General features: G+C 56.2%; 1 protein-coding gene across 17 annotated transcripts in view; it reads right to left on the reverse strand.

The window, feature by feature from the left end:
- EXD3 (exonuclease 3'-5' domain containing 3) overlaps nucleotides 1–12,013 on the reverse strand; it is an 85,444-nt gene that overhangs the window by 17,855 nt on the left and 55,576 nt on the right. For 12 of the 17 annotated variants that reach the window (XM_070456485.1, XM_070456540.1, XM_070456533.1 and 9 more), the window contains 6 exons: nucleotides 11,834–11,943; nucleotides 11,212–11,374; nucleotides 10,974–11,137; nucleotides 10,360–10,515; nucleotides 1,127–1,180; nucleotides 868–999 (listed from right to left, as the gene is read on the reverse strand). In XM_070456485.1, the coding sequence (XP_070312586.1) occupies nucleotides 868–999; nucleotides 1,127–1,180; nucleotides 10,360–10,515; nucleotides 10,974–11,137; nucleotides 11,212–11,374; nucleotides 11,834–11,943 (779 nt within the window). Of the gene's footprint in view, nucleotides 1–221; nucleotides 716–867; nucleotides 1,000–1,126; nucleotides 1,181–2,440; nucleotides 2,559–2,579; nucleotides 9,974–10,359; nucleotides 10,516–10,973; nucleotides 11,138–11,211; nucleotides 11,375–11,833; nucleotides 11,944–12,013 lie in introns of those variants that run through there. The other 5 variants (XM_070456531.1, XM_070456515.1, XM_070456544.1 and 2 more) reach the window with 5 other exon arrangements.

Consider the following 12,013-nt stretch of genomic DNA (forward strand, 5'->3'; position numbering starts at 1 on the left):
GACCACGTGTGGGATGCACATCTACCACACAGGGACGCCGCTGGCAGGAAGCCCCTTTCCTGCCACCCCCACGCCCACTCGGAGAGCTCGGGGCACCTGGCCCACCCCCTAGACCAGCCGCCTGAGAGCCCAGACCCAGGACCTGCCCTGTCGACGACCTGGGTCTCAGCCCGAAACCTGGGATCCTGGCCCCACCGTGAGGCATGTCCTGGACCCCCTGCGCCCCACTTTCGCCCCCCGGCTGCCACCATCACTCACCTGGGCAGATACACCATGGACTGCAGGTCTCCCGCCTCCCCACGGCAGCCAGGTCAGAGCCAGCGCCTCCCTGGGCCCCGCTGCCCCCAGGACTGTCTCCTGTCCCGGGGACACTTGCTGCTCCCCCCCACCAGGGTGCAGCTCTGACCCCAGCCTTTGAACTGGCCCCACGCCACCCCTGGGGGTGTCCTGCAGCCTGGCCCCTCCACGGGGTCCCCGCTGGGGCAGGGGAACGGTGCTGGGATGCAGCCCGGATTCTTCCTGCAAAGGGCAGCGGCCACCCTCATGGGTCTGAAGGCTCCACGGTTCCCCGGGGTGCCAGTGGGGTGTCCTCCCAGCTCCCCAACTCCGTTTTCTCAAGATGAGGCACCAGCAAAGGTCCTGAAAAGCTGGTAAAAGTGCCCGCAGGCTCCCCCGATGCCCTGGGGTCTTCACCACATGTGCACCTTCCCTCCTCCTGAGGAAGGGGTTGGCAGGAAACGCACAGATCGGGCTACTGCTCCGTGGAGCAGAAAACCTAGGCCCAGCCACATGACGGGGCCTTGCCAGTCACAGAGCCTGGGCCGCACACACTGGCCCCTCGCCCAGCCTGGGGCACGCGGCACCCACCTGGCAGCGGCTGAAGATGTCCGCGGGGGTGACACGCACGTTGAAATGCCTGATGACGGCCTTTGCCTGCTGCTGGGCCTTGAGGGAGCAGTCCACTGCCAGGCAGCGCCCAGCCCCAACCTGGGCCCGGAGCTGCGGACAGAAGCAGCTTTCATGTGGGGCCGGAAGCCAAGCCCCACCCCCCTAGCTTAGGTGAGCCGGGAGCCTCCAGTCTGCCCACAGGGGAGGGCGGGAGGCAGCCTGGGCCGTGGGTCCTCACCTTGTGGTATGGCAGCCCTGAGGTCAGGATGACCCTCCCCTCCTGCCTGGCAACCTGCGCAGGAGGAGAAATCAGCAGGTGAGGCTGCAGGCCCACTCCCAGGGCCAGCCACCCCCTTCCCCTCCCCCCACCCCCAGCCCACTCCCCCATCACTGCCTCCCCTGCATCTGAAAGTAAAGGAAAGTGAAAGTGTTAGTGGCTCAATTACGATCCGCTGTCTGGGACCCCATGGACTGCAGCCCACTGGGCTCCTCTGTCCCTGGAGTTCTGGTCCAGGCAAGAATACTGGAGTGGTTCCTTCTCCAGGGGATCCTCCCGACCTGGGGATCGGATCCAGGTCTCCTGCGTTGCCAGCAGGTTCTTTACCATCTGAGCCAGCAGGTTCCTGCAGCCTGAGGCTGGGCATTGCAGGCTGCAATAGATTTGGCCTTAGAATCATGCAAACATTTCACAGAATTGCTAACTAAAATTTAAAAAGCCATCTCTGTAAACCCAAAGAAGATGAAACAAATGAACTACAAATAGGGAAATATTCCAAATGACATGAAGCCACAGTGAACTGACCACGTGACTCTCAGGCTACAGACCAAAATGAAGAACACCCTGCAGTAACACGACTGCTGGTGACGGCAACGCAGTTATTCTGAAACGTTCGGGAGGGCAAGGTCAACGCGGTTATTCTGAAACGTTGAGGGACGGCAATGTCAACGTGGTTATTCTGAAATGTTTGTGTGTGAATTCTGACATAAGACAGATGTGTAATGCTGGTGTGGTGTTAGGATTTTTCAGCTCAGAAAGAGAAAGATTTGGTAGAAAATTAAGGAGGTCACACAATAAACCCTAGATCTGAATGGAAAACTTCGGATGGGTGTCATATATATTTGATGGATGTTGTGTTAGTTGCTCAGTCATGTCTGACTCTTTACAACGCCATGGACTGTAGCCCGCCAGGCTCCTCTGTCCATGGGATTCTCCAGGCAAGAATACTGGACTGGGTTGCCATTTCCTTCTCCAGGGGATCTTCTTGACTCCCTTGATGGGTGTTATATATATTTAGAGGTACTTAATCACTCTGCCCGCCGCAAAGGCCTAGAAATGAGAACCAACCCTGCAGCTGTGAGCACCCTCATGCAGGCTGATTTCTAGACAGGGTTCGTGCTAAAAGGAACCAGGGAGCTTCGGAGGAACGGCTGACTCTAGGTCTGAGGAGCCGGCGCACCTCTTTAGATGGGACAGCAGAGAAGTTATCAAAGTCTACAAGGATCCCATCGGAAGGGCTAGGACCCACTGGGCCCACCCTGTGTGCCACAGGGGCTTGGTGTGCATCAGTGCGGCGGCGGCTGTGATGTGTCCAGTTTGGTTCCTTCTCGTGTGTTATCTCTGGAGAGTGCGAGGGGCCAGCTCACTAGCGTGAGAGCTGAACACTGCAACTCTGGGAAGGAAACACCAGGGATAGTCATGACGTTGTATTTGGCAACAATTTCTTGGCTGTGGCACCAAAAGCAAAGACAACACAATTAAAAATAAATTGGACTTGGTGAGAGTTAAAAAAGTTTTGTACATCACAGGACACTGCCAAGAAAGTGAAAAAACAACCCACAGAATGGGGAAAAATATTTGCAAATCATATATCTGATCAGGGATTAACATATAGATTATATAAAGAACTCCCACAACTCAATGGCAGGAAAAGCAGATAAATCAGTTAATACGTGGGCAAGGGACCTTGACCTTCTTCTTCTCTGGAGAAAATACATTTCTCCAGAGAAGTCACACAAATGACCAATATGCACATGTAAGGATGCTCAACATGAGTCATCAGGGGAACGTGATACACTCGGCATCACTTCACATCTGTTAGGACGGCTTTTCTTTTTAAAAAGGAAAATAAATGCTGACGAGAATGTACAGAAATCTGGAACACTTAGGCATTGTTGATGGGAATGTAAAGTGGTGTCGCTGACATGCACAACAGTGCTACAGTTTCTCAAAAGATTAAACACAGAATTACTGTATGATCTAGCAATTCCACTGCCAGGTCAGATTCAAAACAACTGAAAGCAGAAACGTGAACAGCTACTTGTACATCATGGTATATAGTAGGAGCACTGTTCACAACAGCCAAATGGAACAACCCAAGTGTCCATCAGCAGATGACAAACACACACACACACACACACACACACATATATGTACAATGGAACTTATTCAGATTTTAAAAGGAAGGAAAATCTGATACAGCTATAGCATGGATGGACTTCGAAGACATTACGCTCAGTGAAATAAGCCAGACACAAAAGGATAAATTTTATATGATTCCACTAATGTGAAGTCCCTGCTACTGCTGCTGCTAAGTCGCTTCAGTCGTGTCCGACTCTGTGCGACCCCATGGACTGCAGCCCACCAGGCTCCTCCATCCACGGGATTTTCCAGGCAAGAGCACTGGAGTGGGGTGCCATTGCCTTCTCCTGTGAGGCCCCCAGAGGGGTTAAATTCATAGAGACAGGAAGTAAAGCAGTAGTGACCAGGGTAAGTGGAGAATGACTATTTAATGCAAATAGAGGTTTTGTGTGAGTCGATGGAAAGTTGTGGAAATGGTGGCAGTGGTTACGCACGCTGTGAACACACTTAACCTCGCTGAGCTGCACACTTAAATATGGTTATGATGGTCAATTTCCCATTATGTCCATTTTACCACAATAAAAGAAGAAAAGCAATAAAGCAAGTGGTTACTTTGTAGTGGAAACAAATATACATCTATGTGACGAATAAGAACAGAATTAAAAATAAACACACATAATTGAGGTAAATGTGAAGAAAGATCCAGACAACAGAGCAGTCAAGAATAAAGCCAGGAGTGACAGGACAGAGGCAGCTGTCCAACAGCAATGACAAGAGCAGAGGACCCTTCTCAGAGTCCTGTCAGGCCAGTCACAAACCCAGCAACATGCTCTTTCAGGAGAGAGAGGAAACAGAATTTTCAAGGAAAAATGGCCCCAGTGAAAGGTCATAGCAAAGGAAATCCTTTTAGTAAAAAAGGCTGCCTTTTCTCAGAGTGCCTATGCATGTCCATACATCATAAACTCTAAGAGTCACTGAATATATAAAAGAAATGTGATGTCTACTTTGCAAAACTAAGGAAAACCACAATGTGTTAAAAATACTGGAAATAACAGTAAGACGGAAAGCAGGTGAGAAAGCTAACACGATCTGAAGTCTTTGGATTAATTCTAACTTCAGACATTGTTAACTCAAACATGCAGGCTAACCCCTAAAAGAAGAGAAATAAGAGTTATGACTTTCAAATTAATAGGGGGAAAAATAGAAACAAGGGTGAAAAAAGAGAAAAGAATATAAGAAACAAAGGAGAAAAAAGAACAGAAAAAGTAGGAGAGATAGAACAAATTAGTATATTACAACTGAACACAAATTATATGAGTAATTACAATAAATGTAAATGGATGAAACTAACAGGTTGAAAAACAAGACTGTCAGACAGATTTTTTAAAAAACAGCTAGAAACAATTTATAACAAGAGCAAAGGAAGGTTGAAATCAAAACGATGAGAAAATGATACACAAATACGAGCCAAAAAATGCTGGAGTAATGGTATTAATATTAGCTCAAACAGACCTCATGGCAAAGAGTGTTAGTAGAGCCAGAGGTTCATCTCATAATTATAAAGTATTTCACTTAACAGGAAGATATGAGAATTCTAAAAGTTGTGTGCCTATGCAACTAATAACAACTTTAAAACAGGTAAAGCAAATACTGACATAACCACAAGGAGAACTTGAAAAACCCAGTGTCCACAGGAGACTTCGCACAGCTCTCTTGGTTATCGATAGAAGTGGGCAGAAAAATAACAAAACAAGATAAGATGATTTGAGGAAATATTGAGTAAGCTTGACCTACTGAATGTGCGAAAGCAAGAGAGGGGAGTGGACGTGACTGGAAGAGGCTGTGGCCTTTTAAAGTCCACGTGGAACCATCGTCTGGCTTGGCTACAAAGCTAGTCCTCACAAACGTCTAAATCAGCAGTTCATAGACTACAGTTCACTTAGGTTAAAGCTCCCAAACCCCAAGCTTTCTGAAACTGAAAAACAGCCTTTCAAATAAATAATCTGGACTCAAAATTCAAAACTCAAAAATTATTAGAACTAAAAAGTAATGAAAATACTACATATCAAAATGGACGGAACTCAGTGAAAATATTACTTCAAGAAAATTTACTGTCCTGTATGTTTACATCATAAGATTTAAGAGGCTGAAAATTAAAGAGTTAAGCACTCCTCTTAGCTCTTGGGGAAATAACCCCAAGTACGCAAAAGGAAGGAAACTATAAAGATAAAAAGAGAAATTAATGAGATTAAAAAACACAAAAATGCAACAGAAAGGATCAGCAAAGCCAAACACCAGTTATTTGCAGGGATTCATTCAAGTGACAACCCTCTGAAAGGTCAGGAAAAAGGTGAAGCACAACTGAACAACAGCCAGAGTGAACCTGGTCACCGCAAGGCCCCGCGGAGTCTCACGGGCAGTGGGCCCTGCACGGCAAAAGGAGCACATTCCAGAGAAAGGCACGGCGAGCGACTCAGATGACGCAGTCGCCTAAGTAGTCCTAAAAGTGTTAAACGAAAAGAATCCGAAGTTCCTAGATTCCTCCCCCAAAAACACGAGGCTAAGGCAGCCTTGAAGAAACTCAGCCAGTGTTTGAGAGGAAAATCCAAATATTACTCAAAGTGGCAGAAAGCAGGAGGGTAAACTCCCCAGCTTGTTTATGAAACAGAAGAGACGATGGTGAACAGGAGAAGTCCTGTGTCAGAATGGTCCTGAAGACAGGTCCAGCCATGTGACACGCTGGCCAGGCTGGGTGCAACTGGAATGCAAGGCTGGCTCCAAACTGAAAAGGCTCATCACAGGCACAGACCACAGGGACGATCTCAACGGCTGCAGACGCAGCATTAGAATCCAGCTTCTTTGGTGACAAGATGTGCAGCAGACATGGAGCCGGAATCCTGGCGTGGGGGCCTGGAAACCACCACACGCCACGGAGAAACAGCCCGTTGAGTCAGAACCGAGACAGCCGGCCACAGCTCCATCTGTTCGACCCCACCACGGAGGCCTCGACTGCTGTGAGAGGATATGGGACAGGAACGAGACCCATAAGGACTGGAGGGGGAGGAATGAAACTGTCCCTGTCTACAGACAGTTTGTCCGCAAAGGAGACCCAAGAATCGACAGCCAACTCAGTAGAATTGAGGAGACTTCTGCGAGGTTTCCAGAGGTAAGATCGATTCTCAGGCAACTAAGTACTAAAGGTCCATGCAGTTCTGTGTATCAGCAGAAAATAAAGCAGCATCACGAGTTGCAGACCAACTGTGCCAGCCCAGTGGGCCTTCCGAGGCCAGGGTCAGACCTGCAGCTTTCCGCCCGGGGCCCTTTGCAGGGGCACAGGCTGCAAGCAAGCACAAGAGAGGATGCTTGGCTTCACCGATACTTGGAGAAAGATGAGCGAAAGTGCTGCGAGACGTGCCTGCCTGCTGCCAAGACTGGTGAAAAGGACAGTGAAGCGGCGGCTGTGGCGGGTGCCATCTAGCTGCTCATGGGATGGAGCCCTGGGCACAGTACCCAGCCCACCGGCCAGCCCCGCGGGCTCTCCTGCAGGACCTCCACGGGGAAGCCCACAGCCACATTCTGAGGAGCAAGGCCACAGCAGGTTAGGGACACTGGTGACCCCTTTACCCGTGGAGACAGGTCCTCGGTGCCCTAAGTCTACCAGGTTAGTGGCCCAGGCACACACACCGCAGCCGTTGAGATGAGTCTGTCCTGGTGCCTGTGTCCCCGAGGCCCCTGGGGCAGCAGAGCCAGAGGCGTGCTGAGGTTTGCTGCAAGGAGCTGACTGCAGACAGTGGGGGAAGGTGGGGTCATCAGGGCCCTGAGCGGGGCGGCGGCCGCCCAGGTGGACCTGCTCCCACTCTGGCTCCTGCCGGGCGGGCAGCTGCTCAGCTCATGCCACACCGGGGGAAGCCATCAATCACTGAACTTTGGCCTCTTCCTGCATCTCCACGGGCTGCAAACCTCCCCAGCTGTCACGCCTGGTTCCTCTCTGCGGGACGGATGGCTCTCTGCTCGGTGGACTCTACGGCCTCACTCACACTTAACCCCAAGCAGCAGGAGGACTGGGAGGCGCCTTAGCACAGCCTGGCCGATCCTTGGCCGGTACCCCAGCTCATCCTTGAAAGGTCTGCTCCCTGCAAGTGCGGACACAGCCCCCGAGCTTCTGCTGCGGGGGCGGGAGCTCCTCCCTTCTCTCGCCAGTGGTCCTGTCTTTCTTTAAAGGCATGTTGATAAGTGTTAACAGAGCTCATCATAGACAATAAAACCCACAGGGTAACCCTGATGTACAGCGCAGCCAGGTCACCTCCTCGGGAGTCTGTTCAGGAAACACACGGCTGGGAAAAAGCCACAGAAGAGAAGATGACAACGGGACATGGTGGGTCCCCTGGCTAGAGAGTCTCTCCAGAAAAGGCCAGAGGGCTCCACCCACGCCAGAGAGCATCGCAGGTGTGAGAGAGGCGGGCACATGGCCCTGCTGAGCAGAACACGTCATGAGTGACACACACAGGTGACAGTATTCCCCCCCCACCCCCACAGCAGGGCAGGCACGAGGACAGACCCTGGGAGCCCCAAGCACAAGGCAAGAGGACGAGTGGGCAGAGTCAGTCCATAACCACGGGGCGGAGCTACAGCCGTGCTCCCAGTGGGCAGAGTCAGTCCATAACCACGGGGCGGAGCTACAGCCGTGTTCCCAGTGGGCAGAGTCAGTCCATAACCACGGGGGCGGAGCTACAGCCGTGTTCCCAGTGGGCAGAGTCAGTCCATAACCACGGGGGCGGAGCTACAGCCGTGCTCCCAGTGGGCAGAGTCAGTCCATAACCACGGGGGCGGAGCTACAGCCGTGCTCCCAGTGGGCAGAGTCAGTCCATAACCACGGGGGCGGAGCTACAGCCGTGTTCCCAGTGGGCAGAGTCAGTCCATAACCACGGGGCGGAGCTACAGCCGTGTTCCCAGTGGGCAGAGTCAGTCCATAACCACGGGGGCGGAGCTACAGCCGTGTTCCCAGTGGGCAGAGTCAGTCCATAACCACGGGGCGGAGCTACAGCCGTGCTCCCAGTGGGCAGAGTCAGTCCATAACCACGGGGCGGAGCTACAGCCGTGTTCCCAGTGGGCAGAGTCAGTCCATAACCACGGGGGCGGAGCTACAGCCGTGTTCCCAGTGGGCAGAGTCAGTCCATAACCACGGGGCGGAGCTACAGCCGTGCTCCCAGTGGGCAGAGTCAGTCCATAACCACGGGGCGGAGCTACAGCCGTGTTCCCAGTGGGCAGAGTCAGTCCATAACCACGGGGGCGGAGCTACAGCCGTGTTCCCAGTGGGCAGAGTCAGTCCATAACCACGGGGGCGGAGCTACAGCCGTGTTCCCAGGAAGAAGCAGCTCTCCTGCTACGCCCCCCGGGAGGGCACTGGGCCTGGGGCCTCAAGACTGCCATGTTCCAGGTTCTGAGGTCCAACCCCCTGGCTCTAGTCCAGGTTCTGCTGGGCCTCAGCGCCTGCTCCGTCTGGGCCATCCTGACCCCGTCAGGTCCCAGGCTCCCTCTGCCCCTCCTGCGGCCCTGCTTTTTCTGAGGTGCCTGTTACGGCAGCACAGACTCCTGGCTCCCGGACCCGCTGGTCTGCCTCTGTGGCTGCAGCCGCTGAAGCGTGAGCTCAAACCGCGTTCTGAGGGGTGCGAGTGGCCAGGCTCTGGAACTCAAACCGCGTCCTGAGGGGTGCGAGTGGCCAGGCTCTGGAACTCAAACCGCGTTCTGAGGGGTGCGAGTGGCCAGGCTCTGGGGGGCCCTGTGCTCCTCGGCCCCTGTGACTGCAGACACCTTGTCTGGGGTCCTCAGGAAGCCAGGCTAGCCTTTTCGTCTCAGCCTCTGTAAGCTAGAAACATGCCCAGGGGGAGGACCAAGGGATTTCCGACAGGGACGGCGGCCAGAGCCACTCTTGACACGATCACGCCTCCTTCCCTGGAGCCGGGACCAGGCCTCCGGAAGAGCTGGCTGTGAGGGGCCAGGGCTGAGGAAGGTGGACACCCTCTCCTGGATCTGGGGGCTGGCTCGGGAGGCAGACGGCTCCCTCGTGGCTCAGCCCTACCTCTGCAGCCCTGGGCAGAGAGCCCCTCTGTCCTTCCGGCCCCAGCTTCCTTGTTAGCAGGTGTGGGAAGGCTGCTGAAACATCCAGCGGGCTGTGCAGTGTCCGGGGAAGGGTCGCCTGCCAAGCTCAGACCCCACTCCGCCCCCACCCCGCCCTGTGCCCCAGCCACCTGCTTGCCGAGCCTGGGGACCCAGAAGGTGTCCAAACGCATAAAAGAAACCACACATGATGACATCATTATGACCTGGCCACCTCTGTGCTCTTTCGTGGCTGCACAAGTCACAACAGCCTGGGTGCCCATCAGCAGCCAGTGGATGGATCCGCTGTGGCCCATCTGATGGAATGTTATTTGGTTGTAAAAAGGAGTGAAACGCTGACAGATGCCACAGCGCAGATGAGCCTGGGAAACACCACACTGGTAAAAGAAGCCAGGACCGAGAGGCCACCTGAGCAGGTCCACGGGCATGCAGCATCCAGAGCAGCCAGAAATCAGGCTGCCAGGGCCAGGGGCGGGGCTTTGCCTGGATGGGGTGGGGGCCGGGAGGGGCGGCTTCACGGGGGATGAACACAGTCTAGAATCTACCGTGGGGACAGCTGTGCGAAGCACGCCGTGAATCGTGGGGAGAGGGAGCCGCCTCTCAGTGAAGCTGTAAAGAATGTTTACCGGTCACGTCCTCACTCCTGAATTCTGAGACCCCTGCTTGTGTTCGGCAGGGCCCCGGGGCTTGTGTTTCCCGCCCCCCCCCCCCCCCGGGGTGAGTGAGCACCAGCTTCTCAGAGAGAAAGGGCCCAAGGGCATGTGGCGGCGTTTCTAGGGGCCGAGAGCACCCAGGGTCTGCCCGCACCAGGCCCAGCACGCAAAGGAGCCTGCAGACCACAGGTGCTGGGCAGCAACAAATGTCTCCACCCCGGCAACCCGGGGAGCCTTGCCCCAGCTCGGGGTGGGGGATCACGCAGCTGGGGCACTGCTGCTGCCCCGACACTCCCCCAGCCCCGTGGCTGTGCAGGGACGCGGGGGCCCAGGCCCGCTCACCTCGGCGGCCTGCCGGTGGTCCTCGCCTGAGTGCAGCACCCGCACGTCGACGCCCAGACAGCGGAGTGTCCGCGCCAGCCCCCCCAGCATATTGTCACACACCACGCGGAAGGCCCGGGCTGGGACCTCGGGGGTTGCGTCCTCAGGTGAGCACACCTGCAACACAGCCTGGCTGAGCAGCCGCGGCCCACCCCGACGGGCAGGGGGCAGGGGGCAGGGGGCAGGGGGGGAGGGAGGGCCCCCAGGGTGCTCAGTTCCTGTAAGCGATGTGTGCTCAGTGCAGAAAAGAGCAGGGAAGCAGGGAACACAGCCGAGCCCACCCAGGACCCCAGGGGCTGGCACGCGGCTCCTGGGGGTGGGGTGAACACTGGAGCCTCCAGGGTCTCGGGGGCACACGGGGACAGCCCGAGGCCGCCCGGGTGTCGGCGGGGGCCGTGCCGGGCTGGGGGCCCCTCCTCATGTAGGATGCTCGCCCCCCGAGCCTGCTCTCCTTCCTTCCGGGCAGAGGCTCTCCCCACCCCCACTCCAGGTCTCCAACCCTGTGAGGCCCCAGTCTTAAGGAGAGTGGTTCTTCCCATGAGAACCCTGATAAGGGCCTGGGGGGCTTCACCTACTTGCCGGGGGGAGGCCGAGGCCTTCTGTGGGGGCGGCTCCCAAGTTCCGCGTCTCTTGCTTCGTCCCAGCCCCAGGCTCCAGGGCAGGGCCCCCGGCAGGTGGAAGCGGGCAGGCTCTCTGCACAGCGCCCAGTACACCTCCAGCAGGCAGTAGGCATCCGCAGCTAGGGTAGGCAAGGTCAGCCTCGGGCTCCAGTGTGGAGGGTGTGGGGGCGCGGGACAGGAGGGGGGCACCCACCTGCATAGGCCAGCTGCTCCTCGCCCAGCGGCCGCCGGTCCCAGTTGGAGAGCTGCTGCGTCTTGTCCAGGGGCTTGCCCAGCACCTGCTGCACCAGGAGGCTAAGCCCTCGCGGCCCTGCGGCCCTGTCCACAGCTGGGGCTGGCCTGTCCGCCACCTGCATCTGCAAGACAGCACCCCCGGGGGTGAGGCGCCTGCCCTGGAGGGCGGACAGCGTCGCACATAGCCGACTGCCCCACGGGGGTCCCTGGAGCAGGCCCTTTGCCCTCCATGACGGACAGCGTCCCAAGAGAGGGTGCCAGCGGCCCAGGAAGGCTGTCTCAGGGTCTCAGGGCCGGGGTCACCCGCTCACCGGTCAGCTCTGGGGCCCACATCTTTACCCCCAGGGGAGTGCTGAGAATCCTGGGGGCAGGGGCAGAGCCAGGCTGGCCCTGGGGAGTGTGGGGATGTGTGGCGATACTCTCTCCTGGGGGACCCTGTGTCTGGGTCCCTGGTGACCTGTGGCCAGGGATTGGGGCTGGGGCCAGGAGGGGGACAAGTCCTCAGTGAGACAGTTGCCCGGGCGCTGCCGTGCGGGCAGCTCCGGGGAGCAGGGAGCCCCCAGCCCGCCCCCAGCACTGACCTGTCTGTGTGCCTGCAGCAGGTCCAGGCCGCCCTGTAGCTTCTGCACGGCCTGCGCCAGGGCTGGGTAGGATGCACCCAGGCTCCGCAGGTCCCCCGCCATCCCATAACCTGCAGTTGGGGGGCGCCGCTGTGACGGGGGCCAAGGAAGAGGCCGGTCGCACACCCTTCCCCAGGTCCC

The sequence above is a fragment of the Odocoileus virginianus genome, chromosome 2 (assembly GCF_023699985.2).
Source record: "Odocoileus virginianus isolate 20LAN1187 ecotype Illinois chromosome 2, Ovbor_1.2, whole genome shotgun sequence".
Taxonomy (NCBI): Eukaryota; Metazoa; Chordata; class Mammalia; order Artiodactyla; family Cervidae; genus Odocoileus; species Odocoileus virginianus.